The sequence below is a fragment of the Rhinoraja longicauda genome, chromosome 33, assembly GCF_053455715.1.
Source record: "Rhinoraja longicauda isolate Sanriku21f chromosome 33, sRhiLon1.1, whole genome shotgun sequence".
NCBI classification, from domain to species: Eukaryota; Metazoa; Chordata; class Chondrichthyes; order Rajiformes; family Arhynchobatidae; genus Rhinoraja; species Rhinoraja longicauda.
The window spans coordinates 2,098,966-2,122,215 of NC_135985.1; the positions used below are offsets into that span (position 1 = coordinate 2,098,966).

At 44.7% G+C, this 23,250-nt stretch overlaps 1 protein-coding gene across 1 annotated transcript; it reads left to right on the forward strand.

The window, feature by feature from the left end:
- Positions 1-4,891: 4,891 nt before the first annotated feature.
- Positions 4,892-22,613, forward strand: hdgfl3 (HDGF like 3; the record flags this gene model as incomplete). The annotated part of the gene is made up of 5 exons (XM_078427169.1): positions 4,892-4,977; positions 7,395-7,533; positions 15,158-15,316; positions 19,795-19,932; positions 22,257-22,613. Coding segments are annotated over 5 exons (537 nt in total), but the record flags the coding sequence as incomplete, so codon positions are not given.
- Between the last annotated feature and the right edge of the window lie 637 nt (positions 22,614-23,250).

A 23,250-nucleotide genomic window follows, 5' to 3' on the forward strand; every position in this document is an offset into this window, starting at 1 on the left:
TGGCTGATCTATCTCTCCCTCTCAACCCCATTCTGCCTTCTCCCCATAACCCCTGATACCCGTGCTAATCAAGAATCTGTCAATTTCTGTCCGTGGCATTGAATCCCACAGATTCACCACCTTGGTGACGTTTTGGGGTCGGGACCCTTCTTCAGACTGACTGTAAGGGGGAGGAACTGGAAGCAAGAAAAGATCAGGACAAATCAGGGCCGTGACACGGTGGCATCAAGCAGGGAGGTTCCCTGATAGGCTGATGTTGGCTTGGGATAGTGTGATTTCCAAGAGGATTAAATCGGTGTGAGCTGTGGAGCTGTGGAACAGTGAGCTGTGGAGCTGTGGAACAGTGAGCTGTGGAGCTGTGGAGCTGTGGAACAGTGAGCTGTGGAACTGGGTAACTGGCATTTAGTACAAGGAAATGGAAGTGTTTGTATGTTACCTAAAATGAGAGAATTCAAAGTTCATGCCACTAGGTTGTAATCTCCCTGTGAAATATGAGGTGCTGTTCCTCCAGTTTGTGTGTGGCCTCATCCTGGCAATGGAGGAGGCCCAGGACAGAAAGGTATCGGGTGTCAGTGTATTGAGACTGTACATTGTGATCCAGTCAAGTGTGCTAAGTTGTAAGTCTACAGCAGGGCAGTGTATAGGAGCAGAAAATAAACATCGATGCTTTGGATGACAATGGAGGGAAGGACCATCTTCTTCTTCTTGCGTTTGAGACAACAGAAGTTATGAAACTGCTTCACAAATGGCTAACATGTGTTGTCAGTTAAAGCAAATAAAAAAAGCAAAGACCAGTGAACGGTCCTGTGTTGGGAGAGGAAGTGAGAAACAAATGGGAAGAACTACTTCAAAGGAGCTTATAAAGCAAGTTGCAGGGGATATTAAACTGAATGTAAGCTGAATCGTGGCAATTATGTGAGGAAAACCAGAGTGGCTTTACTTTACACTTTAGAGCTACAGCATGGAAACAGGCCCTTTGGCCCACTGAGTCCACGCCGACCAGCAATCTCCATGTAGACTTGCACTATCCCAGACACCAGGGACAACTTACAATTTACAGAAGCCAATCAACCTACAAACCTGTTCGTCTTTGGAGTGTGGTAGGAAACCGGAGCACCCAGGATAAAATCCATGCAGGTCACGGGGAGAACGTACAAACTCCGTGCATTCAGCACCCGTGGTGAGGATTGAACCTGGGTCTCTGGCGCAATAAAACGGCAACTGCATCACGCTGCCAGACACCTGGCATCCATCCTGACCTCGAGCACTGTCTGCGCGGAGTTTGCACATTTTCCTGTTGGTCTCCTCCAGGTGCTCCTGTTTCCTACCACAACCCAAAGACGTGCAGGTCTGCAGGTTAATTGGCCTCCGTGAATTGTCCCTGATGTCATCGAGTCATAGAATGATACAGTGTGGAAACAGGCCCTTCGGCCCAACTCGCCCACACCGGCCAACAATGTCCCAGCTACACTAGTCCCACGTGCCTGCGCTTGGTCCATAACCCTCCAAACCCGTCCTATCCCTGTACCTGCCCAACTGTTTCTTAAACAATGGGATAGTCCCAGCCTCAACTACCTCCTCTGGCAACTTGTTCCATACACCCCCCACCCTTTGTATGAAAAAGTCACCCCTCAGATTCATATTAAATCTTTTTCCTTCACCTTGAACCTATGTCCTCTGGTCCTCGATTCCCCTACTCTGGGTAAAAGACTGTGCATCTGCCTGATCTATTCCTCTCATGATTGTGTACACCTCTGTAAGATCTCCCCTCATCCTCTTGCGCTCCATGGAATAGAGACCCAGCTTAATCAACCTCTCCCTGTAGCTCACACCCTCTGGTCCTGGCAACATCCTCATAAATCTAGTGTGTAGGGAATGGATGAGAAGGTAGGATATCATAGAGCGAATGTGAACAGGTGATTGATGGTCGGTGTGGGCCCAGCGGCCTGTCTCTATGCTGTATCTCTAAACTACGCTAAACAACTGTTTACATTTCAGCATTTGAAGGCAGAAAATGGGAACAATGCAATTTTCCCAAATATAATTTCCCAAAGATCTGTGTAGGAAGGAACTGTAGGTGCTGGTTTAAACCAAAGATAGACAAAAACCTGGAGTAACTCATGAGTTACTCCAGCTTTTTGTGTCTATTCTCGAAGGCCTCTTGATTCAGGAACTATTTCTATTGAAGGAAACTCTGGTCATTGCTCTGCCACTTAAGCAAATGTGTGGGAGGGAAGCCGGTGATTGTAGGCCAGTTAGAATCAATGCAGTGAGGTATAGAGTTACAAACTGGGAGACTGTATACATTGGAATTTATTCACAAAATGCTGGAGTAACTCAGCAGGTCAGGCAGCATCTCAGGAGAGAAGGAATGGGTGACGTTTCAGGGTCGAGACCCTTCTTCAGACTGATGCCTATACATTGGAATCTTCAGTAATGAGAGAGGCCTGGTGTGGATTAGCAAATGCAACGTCACAGATGAAAAAGGTCAGAACACTCTGGTCTCGACCCGGAACATCACCCATTCCTTTTCTCCAGACCCGCTGAGTAACTCCAGCTTTTTGTGTCTATCTTCGGTTTAAACCAGCATCTGCAGTTCCTTCCCACACATAGAACAGTACAGAACAGGAATGAATGGTACCTTCAGCTCACAACGTTTGTGCCAAACATGAAGCCTAGTTGAGCTGATCCCATCTGCTTTGCATGTGATCCGTGGTCTGGAGATGATCATCTTCCATACAAATGAGTTAGTTAATGAAGCAATGCATCACTTATGCAGGTAAACCAGATGTTGAATCATTAGGATTTCCAAGCAATCAGTTTGCTGATTGCCAGAGTTTTATATAAAATGGGAAACTGCTTCTATACGTGCTGTGGAATCCAGATGTTTTTGTTGGTTTTTCACATAAATGAAACCATACATGAGTGAAGACGACATAGTTTAATATATTTAATTGCACCCTGATGTTTAACACTTCTGCTTCCTGAATATGCTTTCGATAAATAAATCTTCTGTTGAAAAAAGACACAGCATGTTTGCTGTCCTGACCTATGGACAGCCCATCATGTCAGGCACTTTCACTTGTTTGTATCTGCACTGAGTTGAATTATTTCTACAGAATATTTCTCCTCGGGTTTTATAGATGAATAAGCAGATTATTGAACAGCGTAGCCCAGTGTGTAGATGCAAGGTTTATATTTTTGCTAAATGTCATCACAGCCAGTTTTGAATGGCAGATGTGAGATTCCTCTCATCCATCTATATACTAAAACTCTCGTTTGTCTGGTTGTTTGTTCCTGAACTACAGCCAAAACGGTACATGATAGCGCGACAATTTTAGGCCCACCTTACTCACCGTCATCCCTTTGGTGCTAATGGAAGAAGTTTCATTGAAATCGGTGTTATATCTTTAAAGTTATTCACATTTTAAAGTTTAAATCTATCTCCTGGGGAGGGAGGGAGGGGGGTGGAGGGAGGATAAGGGGGATTGAGGGGGAGGGAGGGGAGGGGAGGAGGAGAGGGTGCTGCACCAATGTAGGAGAGGTTTGGCCCCAACGAGTCCACTTGGTCTAGTATGAGATATATCTTGTATGAGATGATCTCATCTTATATGAGATATATGATTCCTCATGAGAGGAATAGATCAGGTAGATGCACAGAGTCTCTTGCCCAGAGTAGGGGAATCAAGGACCAGAGGACATATACGTTCAAGGTGATTTAATAGGAATCTGAGGGGTAACCTTTTCCACACAAAGGGTGGTGGGTGTATGGAACGATCTGCTAGAGGAGGTAGTTGAGGCAGGGACTATCGCAATGTTTAAGAAACAGACAGGTATATGGATAGGACAGGTTTAGAGGGATATGGACCAAACGCAGGCAGGTGGGACTAGTGTAGCTGGGACATGTTGGCCGGTTTGGGCACGTTGGGCCGAAGGGACTGTTTTCACACTGTATCACTCTATGACTATAAAAGAATATTGAAAATTGGTCCAAATGGCCTTTTTTCCGTTCTGTGTGATCCTCGGACTCTACAACGACCTGTTCTGGCAGGTTGGAGGCTTCTCAGACTCATAGTGACCTTGTCAACTGAAACTTTACAACTTAAAGTAGGTTTCCTGCCCTCTGTTGTGGTGCCTGAGTTTGTTCCGACCAAATTGGTAAGGGGCTACAACAGCATGCCCACTGCTATCGAAAATAACTAGGGATGGCACAGTTTCACAGCTAATAGCAATCCAAACCTACAGTGGTCATCATGTTCCAGCCCCTTACCAATTTAGTTAGAGCAAAGTTAGGCACCAGAGCAGAAGGAAGGAAAACTAATTTAAGTTTGCATTTGTAATTCTCCCTGAGACTGAGCGCTTGTGTTTTTCTGTTTTTCTGTGTGGTCCAGTTCCCGATCACATCCCAAAGATGTGTAGGTTGGCAAGTTAATTGGCCATTCTAAATTACTCATGCTGGTGGGTGGAAAGATTAATGATAAAGTTTGGAGGATTGGTTACAGGGAAAATCAATGGAGGGAATGGAATTGCTCAGTTAACCAGCATAGACTCGATGGGCCAAATGGCCTCCGTCATATTCTTTTGTGCTGCTGCAAGTAAGAATTTCATTTTTCCATCTGGGATATGACAATAAAACTCTCTCCCTCTCTCCCCCTCTCTCCCATTTGCCCTCTCTCTCTCACACTCCCTCTCTCCCCCTCTCTCCCATTTGCCCTCTCTCTCTCACACTCCGAGTCTCCCCCTCTCTCTCGCCTTTCTTCTCTGCTATCTGGAAATATGGATACAATTTGCCATTTAGACAGGTTTTATCGTGTGAGTGTGTACATTGTTGAAGATCATCTGCTAAATCTTCCATTCATGGTGATCTTCTTGCTAAATATTCCTCTCTCTTTTTGAACAGATCGATGAGCTCCCGGAGGGAGCTGTGAAACCACCATCAAATAAATATCCTATTTTCTTCTTTGGAACTCATGAGACGTAAGTACACTCGTAGAGTTACAGATGAAAATGGACAGTGCTATTTATTTTGTAACAGGAAAAAATAATATTGTTCCAAAACTGAATCGTGATGGTCAGTTCTGGAATAGATCTGATAAAATCCTTTTGAATAATTTCCAGCCAGATATTTACTGTGAATCTAAAAACCTAAAAGGTTTGTAGATTTTGTATTAAATCAGTTGAGTTAAGGGAAGATTTTTATTTTCAGGTGGCTTTCATAGATAGTGCCAATAGTTCTAGGAACAGAATTAGGCGACGTCTACTCCACCATTCATTCATGGCCGATCTATCTCCATCTCAACCCCATTCTCCTGCATTCACCCCATAACCCCTGACACCCGTATCAATCAAGAATCTGTCTTAAAAATATTGCGATAATGTGTTGATATTAATAACCTGCTATGTAATGGGTAAGAATTGTTTAAGATATTTGATTATGAGTTTCGGGACTGATAGTTTATTGTATGTTTACGTCCACCATTGATTACCATACATTCCAATGTTCCACACAGACGCATATTCTAACTTAATCACTTAAAATATACTTAATCACTTAAGACTAGGCAATGCCTGTATCTTTTATGTTACCTTGAGAAAATGTTGGTGTTCTACCTTCTTGAACCATTTCAGTGCCTCTGGTGAAGAATCTACCACAATCTCGGAGGAAGAGTTTCATGAATTTCTAAGACAAACAAGAATTAGAGACATCATTTATAGGTGTTCTAGTGCTCCTATTTTCTTGTGTTAAGAAGAAAATCACTATCATTGAAGATGCCAATGATTTTGGTGCTGCCTCGGGTATACCTTTGATTCTCTCTTCACAGGTTAAATATCTAGATGAAGTTATATTTCCTCAATTTTAAGGCAATATTCACAGTTTTGTTTTGTTGAGTTAAGAGAAACAGCGTGGAAACAGGCCCTTTGGCCCATCGAGTCCGCACCGGCCAGCGATCCCCGCGCATTAACACTATCCTACACACACTAGGGACAATTTACAATTATACCAAGCTAATTAAACTACTGTACATCTGTGGAGTGTGGGACAAAACCAAAGTTCTCAGAGAAAACCCAGGCAGGTCACAGGGAGAACGTACAAACTCCGTACAGACAGCCACCCGTAGCCAGGATCTCTGGGTCTCTGCGCTGTAAGGCAGCAACTCTGCTGCTGCATCACTGTGCCGCCCCTCACAGCTTAATATAACTAGCTTCATGTCTTGTTTAAGTAGGAAACTGTACTCAATTATTAATAGCGTGCTTAGTATAAACAGCACCAATTAATTATAGAATATATGTTTTTATGGCGTGCTTGAATTTCCTTTGTAAGTAATAATTCCTGTATTGGTTTCATGTTATATACTGTGCTTGTTTTATTCCATCAATGTTTACCTATGTACTGACTTGTACAAACAAGATAGGTCTCAGCTTTGTTCTCCTGCCCCAGATTAGTTGATCTTGACTGGACTAGAAGTGCCATAGTTAAAATTGGCCCCAGTACCAACAAGCTCAGAAGAAAAGTATTAGGCTGCAGATTCCCCTCCAGTTTGCTGATGAAGGTCATTGACACCCAATAGAGCTCTCGTTGTTCCGTCTTCCCCAAAAGTAAATGTTTCTTTAGAGATACAAAGATGCAGCACAGAAACAGGCCCTTCTGCCCACTGAGTCCACACCGACCAATGATCCCTGTACACTCGTACTATCCTACACACTGGGGACAATTTTTACCAAAGGTAATTAACCTACAAACCTGTACATCTTTGGAAGGTGGGAGGAAACCAGAGCACCTGGAGAAAACCCACGCAGTCACGGGGAGAACGTACAAACTCCGTACAAATAAGCACCCGTATTCAGGATCGAACTCTGGCGCTGTAAGGCAGCAACTCTACTGCTGCGCCACCATGCCACCCCACAATTTAAATTAGCAATTGAAATAAATGGCAGAGAACTGGTCCAAGGGCTTAGAGTGCCCCAACCTGCAGATTTAGTTTAGTTTGGAGATACAGCGCGGAAACAGGCCCCTCGGCCCACCTGGTGCATGCCGACCAGCGATCCCCGCACACTAACACTATCCTACACACACTAGGGTCAATTTCCAAGCCAATTAACCTACAAATCTGCACGTCTTTGGAGTGTGGGAGGAAACCGAAGATCTCAGAGAAAACCCACGCAGGTCACAGGGAGAACGTACAAACTCCGCACAGACAGCGCCCGTAGTCAGGATTGAACCCGGGTCTCTGGGGCTGCAAACGGTACAAGGCAGCAACTCTACCGCTGCGCCACCGTGCCGCTGAGCAAAAGATGTGCCAGCCATTCATTACCATGTTCCGATGTGTACTGTATGTAACCCATGAAACTGGAAATAAATCATTTGAGATCAGTCACTGAGTTTTCTATTCCAGGGCCTTTCTGGGACCAAAAGACCTTTTACCGTACCAAGAATATAAAGAAAAGTTTGGGAAGTGCAACAAGCGAAAAGGTTTCAACGAAGGACTGTGGGAGATTGAAAACAACCCTGGTGTCAAGTTCACAGGATATCAGGTAAAGACTGTTAGTTGCTGCCTCAGTACTTGGGTAATGTACTCATACATAGACACAAAGTGCTGGAGTAACTCAGCGGGCCAGGCAGCATCTGTGGAGAACATGGATAGGTGACGTTTCACAGAGTGCTGGAGTAACTCAGCGGGCCAGGCAGCATCTGTGGAGAACATGGATAGGTGACGTTTCACAGAGTGCTGGAGTAACTCAGCGGGCCAGGCAGCATCGCTGGAGAACATGGACAGGTGATGTACAATCTTTTCGCTGACTGGAGAGCACGCAACAAAAAAGCTTTTCACTGTACCTCGGTACACGTGACAATGACAAACTAAACTAAACTCAGGAGAACAAAAGGCTACAGGTCCCGGAATCTGATAGGAAATCAAGGTGAGGGGTGGAATCGAATAAGGACAGGTAGTGGCAAATGGGAGCAACAGAGGGAAGGATTGAGTTAGTTTTGCATTAAAATTCTATCGATTCAGTAATCTTAAATTGCAGTGACTATAAAATGATTAACAAGTGGCCCTTGCCCTTCCAGCTGGATGGGCAATTAGCAAGAACTGTTTAATTAATGTAAGGTGACTCAAAAGTACTAGTGGTCAGGCCAGCCGCAAGCAGAGTGATTGAAAACACAAAAGAGCTCCACATCCTGGAGATCGGAAATAAAGAAACTTTGTCCGTGGAGAGAGGAACATGTTAAGGTTTCAAATCGGTGACTTTTCATCAGAACCATGAAAGGATCAGAATACAGCATGTTTTAGAAACATAGAAACATAGAAAATAGATGCAGGAGTAGGCCATTCAGCCCTTCAAGCCAACACCGCCATTCAATATGATCATAGCTGATCATCCAAAATCAGTACCCAGTTCCTGTTTTCTCCCCATATCCCTTGATTCCGTTAGCCCTAAGAGCTTAATCTAACTCTCTTGAAAACATCCAGTGAATTGGCCTCCACTGCCTTCTGTGGCAGAGAATTCCACAGATTCACAACTCTCTGGGTGAAAAAAATGTTTCCCACCTCTAGAAAAAATTCTAGAGAAATTAGTTTTCATTTCTAGAGATGGGGTAGCACAGTGGTGCAGCAGTATCGTTGCTGCCTTTCCTCACTCTCAGAATGTCTAAGAATGCCTTAATTCACTTTGAAGATCTCCATCTAACTACAAAGTCAGGTCAGCAGTAATGACCAAAAGTGTTTCTATGTGTGAGCAGGGGCACATGGCTATTTGTATGCATAGGGACCAGATTCTCTGAGTTCTACAGAGGAGGTAGCTGAGGCAGGTTCTATCGTAACGTTTAAGAGACATTTGGCCAGGTAGGTGGATAGGATAGGTTTAGAGGGATTTGGGCCAACTGCAGGCAGGTGGGACCAGCGTAGATGGGGCATGTTGGTCATTGTGTGCAAGTTGAACGATTGGGCCTGTTTCCACATTGTATCACTCTTTCCCACACAGTGGCGTAGCGGTAGAGTTGCTGCCTTACAGCACCAGAGACCCAGGTTCAATCCTGACTATGGGTGCTGTCTGTACGGAGTTTGTACGTTCTCCCTCTGACCGAGTGGGTTTTCCCCAGATGCTCTGGTTTCCTCCCACACTCCAAAAGCGTACATTTCTGTAGATTAATTGGCTTGGGGAAAAAAAAGATTGTAAATTGTCCCTAGTGTGTGTAGGTTAGTGCTAGTGTATGGGGTGGGTGCGGACTCGATGGGCCAAAGGGCCTGTTTCCATGCTGTATCTCTAGACTAAACTAAACTGAACTATTGTTCATTGGTTTCTTATTTTCTCATATAAATTTATTCGTAGCGTTTAATCTGAGTTTTTGATTCCTTGCCATCGCACCTGTGTTTCTTTTACTCTTCTGCCAAGAGACCTTTTCTCTTGCCTTCTGGGGGATTTTATGAATGTGTTAATTGTAATGAAAGGCAATTTTCCGTCAATTATCTCCCTCTAACGCTGCTGACTCACCCCTGGGAAGCATGATAGTCTAAAATCAGTTCTTTGAAACATTTGCAACATCTTCCTTCTTTTATTATCTTGTTCCACTTCACAGGTTCTCGAAAATCTCTTTACCTGGCCTCTAAAGACTTTTAACCATAGCAACTGTAGGCACACACCTTCATCGATAACTTACATTAGTTTTGGCCATGGGCTTTTGTTCGAGTAAGATTTGTTTCATTAAGTGACCATTTTCAGAATCTAGAATACAGTAGGGTGGCACTTTAGGATGGCACGGTGGCGCAGCGGTAGAGTTGCTGCCTCACAGCGCCAGAGACCCAGGTTCGATCCTGACTATGGGTGCGGTCTGTACAGAGTTTGTACATTCTCCCCGTGACCCGCGTGGGTTTTCTCCAGGAGCTCCGGTTTCCTCCCACACTCCAAAGATGTGCTGGTTTGTAGGTTAATTGGCTTTTATAAATTGACCCTAGTGTGTAGGATTGAGCTAGTGTACGGGTGATGGTTATTTGGCATGGACTCTGGGGGGTGGGGGCGGAGCGCGAAGGGCCTGTTTATGTACAGCGCCTCTAAACTAAACTAAACTAAACTAAAGAATACAGTACTAAAGGATCCAAAATCTAGCAGACTTCTTTTTAATATCCAGGTTCACATTTGTTGGCCCCGGAATGAGTTTAAAGGTAACCTCATTATCTTTAATACATCTATTGAACCTGTGGCAATAACACACTGCTGTGGGGCGTAGTAACTGCAGTAGACACAAAGTGCTGGAGGAACTCAGCAGGTCAGGTAGCATCTCCGGAGAGCAAGGATAGGTGGTGTTTTGGGTCGGGACCCTTCTTCCGGCTGATTGTGACCTGCCGGGAGAAGCAACAGAAGCGAACACAATTACAACTTCTAAAAAAACATTTGGGCTGATTTGGATAGGAAGATTTTAGAGGGCTCTGGGCCTCATATGCAGCTAGACGAGATTGGTTTAACTTGCCATTGTGTTTGGTACCAACATTGTAGTTGAATATACCAACTTTGCCAATATTTTAGTTGTATCAGTTCATCGTCTGAAGCATGTGTGTGGCCTGTCCAATTAAAGGCAGCAATGGCTTGAGAGACTTGGTCTGAACAGGCAGCAACAATAGAGGTGAGTTGGACTCTGCCCTGGGCCAAAGCATCTATTGCATGGATATAATGTGTTGTTGTGACTGTCCTGGGCACTGTCCCAGTCCCTCTAGGTACCATAATATGCTTCCAACAAAGGGTTTAAACAGGAGGGATCTTGATTTAGAAATCAGAACATTAAGATACACTGGAAGTCCCACCAAACCCTCACCACCAACCGAGCAACTTCCTCCCCACAGCCAACAACTGTTATACACTGCAACCTTCGAAATAAGCTCTGAACCACACAGACTGGGAGGCAGTGTTTTTGTTTTTGCACTATTATTGTTTGTATAAGGGTCTTGACCCGGAGAGAGATTCCTTCTCTCCAGAGATGCTGTCTGCCCGCTGAGTTACTCCAGCTTTTCGTGCCTAATTTATTTATATATATAGATATTACACACACATATACAAATGTACAATAAGAAAATAACTGCAGATGCTGGTACAAATCGATTTATTCACAAAATGCTGGAGTAACTCAGCAGGTCAGGCAGCATCTCGGGAGAGAAGGAATGGGTGACGTTTCGGGTCGAGACCCTTCTTCAGACTGATGTCGGGGGTGGGACAAAGGAAGGATATAGGTGGAGACAGGAAGATAGAGGGAGATCTGGGAAGGAGGAGGGGAAGGGAGGGACAGAGGAGCTATCTGAAGTTGGAGAAGTCGACGTTCATACCACCGGGCCGCAAACTGCCCAGGCGAAATATGAGGTGCTGCTCCTCCAATTTCCGGCGGGCCTCACTATGGCACTGGAGGAGGCCCATGACAGAGAGGTCAGACTGGGAATGGGAGGGGGAGTTGAAGTGCTGGGCCACCGGGAGATCAGTGGCGTTAATGCGGACCGAGCGCAGGTGTTCAGCGAAGCGATCGCCGAGCCTGCGCTTGGTTTCGCCGATATAGATGAGTTGACATCTAGAGCAGCGGATGCAATAGATGAGGTTGGAGGAGGTGCAGGTGAACCTCTGTCTCACCTGGAAAGAATGTTTGGGTCCTTTGATGGAGTTGAGGGGGGAGGTAAAGGGACAGGTGTTGCATCTCGTGCGGTTGCAAGGGAAAGTGCCCGGGGTTAGGGTGGTTTGGGTAGGAAGGGACGAGTGGACCAGGGAGTTGCGGAGGGAACGGTCTCTGCGGAATGCAGAGAGGGGAGGGGATGGGAAGATATGGCCAGTGGTGGGGTCCTGTTGTAGGTGACGGAAATGTTGGTGGATGATATGTTGGATCCGCTGGCTGGTGGGGTGGAAGGTGAGAACGAGGGGGATCCTGTCCTTGTTGCGAGTGGGGGGATGGGGAGCAAGAGCGGAGCTGCGGGATGTAGAAGAGACCCTAGTGAGAGCCTCATCTATAATGGAGGAGGGGAAGCCCCGTTTTCTGAAAAACGAGGACATCTCGGAAGCCCTAGTCTGAAAAACCTCATCCCGGGCACAGATGCGGCGTAGACGGAGGAATTGGGAGTAGGGGATAGACTTTTTGCAGGGGACCGGGTGGGAAGAAGTGTAGTCCAGATAGCTGTGCGAGTCGGTGGGCTTGTAATAAATGTCCGTCACTAATTTTTCTCCTGTGATGGAGATGGTGAGGTCCAGAAACGGGAGGGAGATGTCAGAGATAGTCCAGGTATATTTAAGGGCAGGATGGAAATTGGAGGTGAAGTGTATAAAGTCAGTGAGTTCTGCATGGGTGCAAGAGGTAGCACCAATGCAGTCGTCGATGTAGCGGAGGTAGAGTTCGGGGATGGGGCCAGTGTACGTCTGGAACAGGGATTGTACAATATATGTATTGCTTATTATGGTGTTTACACCTATCTGTGTGTGTGTGTGTGTGTGTGTATAATAATAATAATAATACATTTTTTATTTATATATATATACACACACACACACACACACACACACACACACACACACACACACACACACACAGATAGGTGTAAACACCATAATAAACAATACATATATTGTAGAAGGGTCTCGACCCGAAACGTCACCCATTCCTTCTCTCCCGAGATGCTGCCTGACCTGCTGAGTTACTCCAGCATTTTGTGAATAAATCGATTTGTACCAGCATCTGCAGTTATTTTCTTATACATATATTGTACATTCTCCTTCGTGACTATATCAGGATAGAACATTATGAGAAACAGTTTTCTGAAGACAGAGAATGAATTTCCTCCCAAGTGCATTAATTCAGGATTTTCTTAAGCAGCTTGGCAGGAATATATACATACCAGTGTATGCTTGCAAGTGTGTGTGTGTGTGTTCATAAGTTCTAGGATCAGAATTAGACCATTCGGCTCATCGTCTACTCCGCCATTCAATCGTGGCTGATCTATCTCTCCCTTTGAACCCCATTCTCCTGCGTTCTCCCCGTAATCCCTGGTGCATGGGTTTGTCCAGAATGGACAGCAAGGCATGGAATAGACAATGGACAATAGATAATAGGTGCAGGAGGAGGCCATTCGGCCCTTCGAGCCAGCACCGCATTCAATGTGATCATGGCTGATCAACAGGCTGAACCAGCCTTGCAGCCCAGTAATGTAAGAAAATAACTGCAAATGCTGGTACAAATCGAAGGTATTTATTCACAAAATGCTGGAGTTACTCCAACATTTTGTGAATAACTACAGCCCAGTAATAGTACACGCTACACTTTGAATCAGGCGCCAATGTAAATGTGATCATTTGGAGAGATGAGCAGATCAAGGAGATAGCCACATGGCGAGTTCCTTCCAGGTCTCTGTAGATGACCTGAACAAAAACCACAACGACCATGTTGCTTTGGGTGGGCATCTGGGAAAGCAATGGGAGGTCAATGGGAGTACAAATTCCAATTTTAGGAAATGAAGGGAATTACAGGAGAAATGTTTAACAGGTGATAGACACAAAAATCTGGAGTAACTCAGCGGGACAGGCAGACCCTTCAAGGGTCTCGACCCGAAACGTCACCCATTCCTTCTCTCCAGAGATGCTGCCTGTCCCGCTGAGTTACCCCAGCATTTTGTGTCTACCTTTGATTTAAACCAGCATCTGCAGTTCTTTCCCACATGTACATGCTCTTGTTACAACAACGTAAACCTGAAACCAGACACATGGGGAACTGCAGATGCTGCAACCTTGAGCAAAACACAAAGTGCTGGAGGAACTCAGCTTGTCAGGCAGCATCTGTGGAGGTACTGGGTTCCTCCAGCACTCTGTGTTTTGCTCAAGATTCCAGCATCTGCAGTTCCTTCTGTCTCCATATTACCCACAGGGATTTGTTCTCTCTTATCAGGTTGATTGGAACTATTGAAACTGTTTAATTACTTCAGCAACTCAATATAACTCGCTGCAACTCAAATAAGACTTTATTTTTTATTGTGAAGCATTTTGCATTAAAAATGATAGAAATTGTAAATATTTTCTTTGGCACAATTTATTCCCTACAGGTTTACCGCCTGTATTTCCTGGCATCAATCATGCTTCTCAATAGGAAGCACACTGTTTATTTACAATCGTGTTTCTATTTTTGTTTTCTGAGTTTGCAATTGGGAATAGATCGGGTAGATATACAAGAGTCCCTTGCCCAGAGTAGGGGAATCAAGAACCAGAGGACATAGGTTTGAGGTGAAGGGGAAAAGATGTAATAGGAATCTAAGGGGTAACTTTTTCATCCAAAGTGTGGTGGGTGTATGGAATGAGCTGCCGGAGGAGGTAGTTGAAGCAGGGACTATCGCAACGCAACATTGCTGCAGTTATGCAGATGCAGTTATGCAGATGCCCGACCCGAAATGTCAGGACTGAAGAAACACTTTGTGTTTTAAATTAAGCATAGACAATAGACAATAGACAATAGGTGCAGGAGTAGGCCATTCAGCCCTTCGAGCCAGCACCGCCATTCAATGCGATCATGGCTGATCACTCTCAATCAGTACCCCGTTCCTGCCTTCTCTCCATACCCTCTCACTCCGCTATCCTTAAGAGCTCTATCCAGCTCTCTCTTGAAAGCATCCAACGAACTGGCCTCCACTGCCTTCTGAGGCAGAGAATTCCACACCTTCACCACTCTCTGACTGAAAAAGTTCTTCCTCATCTCCGTTCTAAATGGCCTACCCCTTATTCTTAAACTGTGGCCCCTTGTTCTGGACTCCCCCAACATTGGGAACATGTTTCCTGCCTCTAATGTGTCATAGATTTCGGAGGTTCACATTTAGCCACTGTGGGGGGGGGGGGGGAGAGCAACAGAGACCCGGTGTGAGGGGACTAACGTGAAGGAGGAAGACCCGGCATGGGGGGAACGCCAGGGGGGAGGGGGGAAGAACAAGGGGGGAATTGACACGGGGGAGTGGGAGTTTGTAACTTTGTAAGCGCCCTTTATAGGCAACTATTTGCGTACCATTGGCAAGGTACGCAAGCAAAGAACTTCACTGTGACTTGTCAATTGATGACGATATTGATTCTATTCAATTAAATGGGCGGTTTTATTTTTTCTGCTGTTCATTTTGCGAGCGTGTGTGATTTTTCTGCTACCTTGCTGTGTTCTTTGTTTCAGGCGATACAACAGCAGAGCTCTTCGGAGACGGAAGGAGAAGGGGGGAACACTGCCGATGCCAGCAGTGATGGTGAAGGGGCAGAGATAATGGATGAAGAAGGAAAGGCCAAGGGCAAAAATGAAAAAGCAGGCTCCAAACGGAAAAAAGCTGCTCTTAAGGTAAAAAGAATTGACCGTGAATTTCCATGTTCTCTCATGATAGCATCAAGTTCGATGTCTGAATGTTTTCTGTTGAAAGCCTGCTTAAGATTACTTTCTGCTTGCATGAAAGTTGCATGGAACGAATGTTCAAAAATTGATCCCACCCAGAATATTTAATATTTAAATGGTTTCTACTGAACCTTTGGAACAACTTAATTGAAGTTTTTTTAATCTACTGTTGGGGTCATATCAGTATGTCAAAGCACGACAGCAAATCATACGGTCCTTTTAAAATCTGTGGCCATTTGCATTTCTCCATCTATTCCCTTTATTGCTGATCGAGTCGCCTTCAAAATTCCTGTTCTTGTAACAATAGCTCATCACCTCATTTAAAATTCCCCTCCATTTTAAGTGCTGAGTTTCCAGAGTGATTCTAAAGTATTTGGTCTCTGGTATTCACCATTTCCCAGTGTCCCACAGTCTTTCCCAAATAACACTGTTGTGAATTTTTTTATTTGATGTCCCTCAAGATAAGTCTGAGTATTTGTGCAGGAAGGAAATGCAGATGCTGGTTTATACCGAAGATTGACACAAAGTGCTGGAGTAACTCAGCGGAACAGGCAGCATCTCTGGAGAAAAAGATTAGGTGACATTTCGGGTTGGAATCCTTCTTCGGATATGCTACCTGTCCTACTGAGTTACTCCAGCATTTTGTGTCCAAGTCACAGTATTTATTGTTTTATGACTTAAAGTAAGGAAATTGAAGAGTTTAGAGATTAGATCAGGAGATCTCTGGAAAAAGACACAAAATGCTGATCCCCGCACACTAACACTGTCCTGCACACACTAGGGACATTGTTACAATTATGCCAAGCCAATTAACCTACAAACCTGCACGTCTTTGGAGTGTGGGAGGAAAGCAGAGCACATGGGGAGAACGTACAAACTCCGTACAGACAGCACCCGTAGTCAGGATCAAACCCATGTTTCTAGCGCCGTAAGGCAGGAACTTTACCGCTACGCCACAGTGCCTCCCTGTTGTATTTGTGTGTGGCTTGACTCATACATGACTCGTGTGTAGAATGATTTGACTGGATTGCACACAAAGAAAGTTTTTCGCTATATCTCGATAAGTTTGACAATAATAAACCAATACCAAATATGTAGAAACAAGCAACTGCGGAAAAGGACACAATGTGTTGGGGTAACTCAGCGGGTCAGGCAGCATCTGTGGAGAACATGGATAGGTGGTGTTTCACAGAGTGCTGGAGTAACTCAGCGGGTCAGGCAGCATCTGTGGAGAACATGGATAGGTGGTGTTTCACAGAGTGCTGGAGTAACTCAGCGGGTCAGGCAGCATCTGTGGAGAACATGGATAGGTGACGTTTTGGGTTGAGACCCATTCTTCAAACTTACCCAATACCAATACCTATTTAGGAAATAATAAATGTATACTGATTGAGAATGATCAGCCATGATCACATTGAATGGTGGTGCTGGCTCGAAGGGCCGAATGGCCTACTCCTGCATCTATTGTCTATTAGAGTTAAACAATTTTTTTTTTAATTCATGCTTTCTTGCTGTTTAAGAACTCTATTGATCACAGCTTTAACACTCCCCCCCCCCCCCCCCCCGTCCCTCTCCCCCTCCCCCCCCTCCCCCTCCCTCCCTCCCTCCCTTCGTCCCTTCCTTCGACCCTCCCTCCGTCCCTCCCAACGTCCGTCCCTCCCTCTCCCCCTCCCTCTCCCCCTCCCTCTCCCCCCCTCTCTCCCTCCCTCCCTCTCTCCCTCCCCCTTTCGCTCTCCCTCCCCCTCACCCTTTCTCTCCCAGACTGTAAATCACACCCTATTTGGAGGTAGATTGTCAGTTCTGTGGTTCACTAAATTCCCGGGATGCCCCATCATTAGCTTTTCCAGTAACTTCCAGGCAATAAAAACATTGAGCTGAGGAGGGAGTGATGATCCCAATCTTGCTTCTGTCAGGAAAACACCAGGTCATTGTTTACAATGGAGATGCACAGTGGTGCTGCCACCTGCTGGCACTCTCAGTATAATACCATCAAGCAATCTCTTTGTCCACAGATTCTGAAAGGGTGAATAAAGCAGCAAATTATCAAATCTTTCGAGAGGCCATGTTGTGTGCGGCAGCGGGTGCAGCTATTATCATTTATAAATCGGCTGTGCTTGTCGTGAACTCAAGCTTGTGTCTCGATTCACTGCACAAGACGCAATCTTGCAGCATAATGATAAACATCATGAACAGAAATCAGCAGACATTTTGAGCTCACTTTGCATGGTTTGCTGCAGATTCAAAATGGTCACTTGCAACGTTTAATGTGTAAATTTCAATGAACAAAAGGGGAGAAAATGTTTTCCCGAGGAAACAGCCGCTGGCTGGATCACACTGGCTTAATTCCAGCAGCTCTGCACGGAACTGTCACCCTTTGGTCATTTAAATGCATTCCTTGTCAAATGCAGAAATCAAGGGCTTACGGACAGATTCTGAACATCAGACTGTTCACTGTGCACTGGGCTCCACATGGCTTTGACCAACAAGCTCACTGCTTCTGAAAATCACCTCCCACATCCCAAACCTCACTAATTTCAATTGAAATTTAAGGAAATATAAAATGATTCTCTTTAACTTACCTCATTTTATATTCGTTTTTGGAATGATATATGTTTTGGGATTTATTCACTAATCTATTCTTAATAATTTTAATTTAGTTAAGAGATACAGTGCGGAAACAGTCCTTTCAGCCCACTGATTCCGCACTGACCAGCGACCCCTGTAGACTAACACTATCCCACACACACTCACACACACGCACACTTTTTACGTACAATTTTTACCAAAACCAATTAACCTACCAACTTGAATGTCCTTGGAGTGTGGGAGGAAACCGGAGCACCCGGAGAAAACCCACACGGTCACGGGGAGAAAGCACAAACTCTTAACAAGTTAATTTTTTTTAATTATCTGCTTCATTTTTAACAGTTTTTACAGGTTTCTATATGATAGAAATATGGAAAGACTGATGAAATGGCACGTGTGCCTTTAATAGTTGATTAAACTAGAGAAAAAGATAGAAATGTGTGTGTGTGTGTGTGTACTTTTTTGTTAATTATGGTGTTATTGGTGTGAAATATATATGTGTGTGTGTGGTATCTGTGTGTGTATATGTATATACACACACATCCATATACATTAATAGAAAAATATATAGAAATAAATATATATTGTATATGTGTATTAGAGTCATAGAGTGATACAGTGTGGAAACAGGCCCTTCGGCCCAACTTGCACACACCAACCAACAATGTCCCAACTACACTAGTCCCACTTGCCTGCGCTTGGTCCATATCCCTCCAAACCTGTCCTATCCATGAACCTGTCTAACTGTTTCTTAAATGATGGGATAGTCCCAGCCTCAACTACCTCCTCCAGCAGCTTGTTCCATACACCCACCACCCTTTGTGTGAAAAGGTTACCCCCTCGGATTCCTATTAAATCTTTTTCCCTTCACCTTGAACCTATGTCCTCTGGTCCTTGATTCCCATACTCTGGGCAAGAGACTCTGTGCATCTACCTGATCTATTCCTCTCTTGATTTTGTACATGTCTATAAGATCTGTGTTCCATGGAATACAGACCCAGCCTGCTCAACCTCTCCCTATAGCTCACATCCTGTAGTCCTGGCAACATCCTCGTATTATGTATGTATAACATATATTTGTATTTCAACAAGCAGACAGTAATTCAACCCCATTCTCCTGCCTTCTCCTCGTAACCTTTCACGCCCGTACTGATAGACATAAAAAACATAGAAAATAGGTGCAGGAGTAGGCCATTCGGCCCTTCGAGCCTGCACCGTCATTCAATATGATCATGGCTCATCAACCAACTCAGTATCCTGTACCTGCCTTCTCTCCATACCCCCTGATCCATTTAGCCACAAGGGCCACATCTAACTCCCACTTAAATATAGCCAATGAACTGGCCTCAACTACCTTCTGTGGCAGAGAATTCCACAGTGTGACAGGGGAGAGTCAGTGGATGTGGTGAAGGTGTGGAATTCTCTGCCTCAGAAGGCAGTGGAGGCCAGTTCGTTGGATGCTTTCAAGAGAGAGCTGGATAGAGCTCTTAAGGATAGCGGAGTGAGGGGGTATGGGGAGAAGGCAGGAACGGGGTACTGATTGAGAGTGATCAGCCATGATCGTATTGAATGGCGGTGCTGGCTCGAAGGGCTGAATGGCCTACTCCTGCACCTATTGTCTATTGTCATCTCAGTCCTAAAAGACTTCCCCCTTATCCTTAAACTGTGACCCCTTGTTCTGGACTTCCCCAACATTGGGAACAATCTTCCTGCATCTAGCCTGTCCAACCCCTTAAGAATTTTGTAAGTGTGATCATCGTTGCTGTGGTGGTGGGGTGGGGGTGGGGATAAATGGTCTCTCTGCTCCACCCATCGGTGTCGCTGTTGATTGTGTTTCCCAGAAGTCAGTGAAGCAGCTTCGGAAGTCGGCTGAGCAGGAGGGTTTGGACAAGGGTGACCAGAACGTCAAGGGGGAAGAGGACAAAAGTGGCTCGGAAACAGGCGAGGCGCATGGGGATGCAAAGCAGATGAACGAGGAGGTAACGGAAACGTCACAAGTTCCAGCAGTAGAATTAGGCCATTCGGCCCATCCAGTTTACTCCACCATTCAATCATGGCTGATCTCTGCCTCCTAATCCCATTTTCCTGTCTCCTCCCTATAATCCTTGACTCCCGTTCTAATCAAGAATTTGTCTATCTCTGCCTTATAAATATCCACTGACTTGGCCTCCACTGCCCTCTGTGGCGATGAGTTCCACAGATTAACTCCTAAACAGGTTCCTCCTCACCTCCTTTCTAAAAGAGCGCCCTTTAATTTTGAGGCTGTGACCTCTGGTCCTAGACTCTCCCACCAGTGGAAACATCCTCTCCGCATTTTTTTTTTCTTTTTTGTGCATAATCCGCAGGCATTGCCACTTTCATTTCACTGCACATCGTGTATGTGTATGTGACTTGTCTTGATTTGACATCCACTCTGTCTAGGCCTTTCACTTTGCTGTAAGTTTCAATGAGGTCCCCCCTAAACCTTCTAAACTCCAGCGAGTACAGGCCCAGTGCCATCAAACGTATGCTGTTTGCTGTGTGCTGTGCTTGGGAGATGATGGTGTGGGTAAATGGTATGCCATCTAGTTCATTGATTTCCCCCCCCCCCCCCCCCCCATCTTGGGAAAAAGATTCTGACCACCCTACCTATGCCACTAAAGAAGTAACTTTTTGAAAACAATGATGACTCCGAGAAAAGAAAGTTGATAAATGGGAATAAACTCAAAAGAACAAAAAGCACCACATACACCAAAGAAAGATATTTAATTTAGTTTGCTTATCCTTCACATTCAAAGAATGTCAAAATTATGAATTAATGTTAGGACGTGACAAATGGTTTATAGTTTAGAGATTTATTCAATGTTTGGTGGTTTGGGATCAGTCCGTGAAAGGGGGATAAATCATCATCTGTTTGAACTTTCTCCTTCAAATAAATATTGGCTGCCTTTATAGAATAGGCAGAAGTGCCATTTGGACCATACTGGTGATGTACTAATACTTAAGAATGTGTTTAATGTTAAAAACGTTTTTTAATTCAGAGCCAACTTTTAGTTTCATTCAATTCTATTTATATTAAGTCCTTGTTCTTCACGAGAGATGAACTTCCTACCAATAAGATGGTCCAGAGCTCTCTTCTGTGGTTCGGTGAATCCTATTACTTTAGTTTAGTTAGTTTACTTAAGAGGTACAGCGCGGAAACTGGCCCTTCAGCCCACCGAGTCCGCACCGACCAGCGATCCCTGCACACACACACTATCCTACACACACTAGGGACAATTTTTACAATTTTACCATGCCAATTAACCTACAAACCTACATGTCTTTGGAGTGTTGGAGGAAACCGGAGCACCCGGAGAAAACCCACGCGGTCACAGCGAGAAGGTGCAAACTCTGCACGCACAGCACCTGTAGTAAGGATTGAACCTGGGTCTCTGAGGCAGCTGCTCTACCACTGCACCACTGTGCCACCCATCTCTGTTGAAATTAGACACACAGCTTGTAGTATGCATCAACTCACTGGAAATACGTTCCAGATGTTGACAAACACGGTAAAACCCTCTGTTTCAGGAACTACTGAAGGTTAAGTCTGATATGTCTGTCATCACAGACAGACACCAAATGCTGGAGTAACTCAGCAGGTCAGGCAGCATCTCTGGAGAGAAGGAATGGGTGACGTTTCGGGTCGAGACCCTTCTTCAGACTCTAGTGGGAGTGATGTCTGTCATCACTATAGATTGCAAGGTCATTACCTCTGTTTATCTTTCCAAAGGTGTTTGATCTGCTGAGTGTGTCCAGCACTTTCTGCTTTTAACGCCATATTTACAATAGACACGAAATGCTTGTGGAACTCAGCAGAGAAAAGGAATAGGTGACGTTTCAGGTCAAAAGAAGGGTTTCGACTCGAAACGTCACCTATTCCTTTCCCCCGGGGATGCTGCCTGACCCTCTGAGTTACTCCAGCATTTTGTGTCTGTCTTCGGTGCCAACCTGCATCTTTCCTACACACTATATCTGCAAGTTAGGGGTGTTTCAGGGATATTTGAGTTTTGTTTAGGAAAATAACTGCAGATGCTGGTTCAAATCGAAGGTAGACACAAAATGCTGGAGGAACTCAGCGGGTCAGGCAGCATCGCAGGAGAGAAGGAATGGGTGATGTTTCGAGTCGAGACCCTTCTTCAGACTGACGTCAGGGGAGGGGGGCGGGATAAAGATAGGATGTAGTAGGAGACAGGAAGACAGTGGGCCTAGAGTTGGAGGGCATTTGTTTCATATTTCCAGCACCTGTAGCATTTGTTTTAACTGTCTAAATCTTTCCTTTCAGACTTCGATCATCTGAATTCTGGCCACTAATCTGGGAGGAGCAGGAGGTGGCTGTCCAGGGATGGCCATTTTACATACAATCATTCCTTTTGTCAGTGTTGGCATCAGCAGTCTGTGCAGGCTTTCCTTCATTGTGCTACCAACTATAATTTTGCTCACATGCCCGTCAGTAAACCACAACGAAAACATCATGTATTTTATATTCTCCCTCTTCTGAATTGTTCTGAGCAGCAATCCCATGCACTGTTTACCGTACTTCATTCTTATAAACGCCTAGCTGCTCTGTTACTGAGAGAGGATACAATATTTATTTTTGATGCTTGCTTTAAATGTGAAAAATAAACGTCTTTTTCTTGTACTCAGCTTAGTTTTATTCTTCCGCGTGCCATTTGTCTTATGGGATTTTTTAAGCATTTATTTAGTATCTTTACACAAAAATGTCTGTTCTACTGCTGTTCAGAAATGACTGTCTGGTAGAATAAAATTAATGGAATGCATGTATGTTGGTGTTACTTATTTTAAAGCTGATATTAATGTTCAAAACATTAGACCAGGACTTGGCATTAGTGTTGCAGAGTCATACAGTGTGGAAACAGGCCCTTCAGCACAACTTGCCTATGCTGACTGACATACCCCATCTACACTAGTCCCACCTGCCTGTGTTTGGTTCTGTATCTCTCCACGTCACCATCCAGTTCCTCCAGCAGTCTGTATTTTTTCCCAGTCTTTCTCTCTCTATTCCTTAAAGACTCATTGAGTCCTAGTTCAGTTTAGGTTATTATTGTCACGTGTACCGAGAAACATGGTAGAGGCTTTTGTGTGCGTGCTATCCAGTCAGAGAAAAAACTATACATGATTACAATCGAGCCGTCCACAGTGCACAGATAACGGATAAAGAGCACAGCATTCCATGCAAGATATGATCTTTTTCAATAAGTTTTTAGCCAACTGCCAAAATATGTTGCACAAAGTCAAATTTAGTGTGACATTCACAT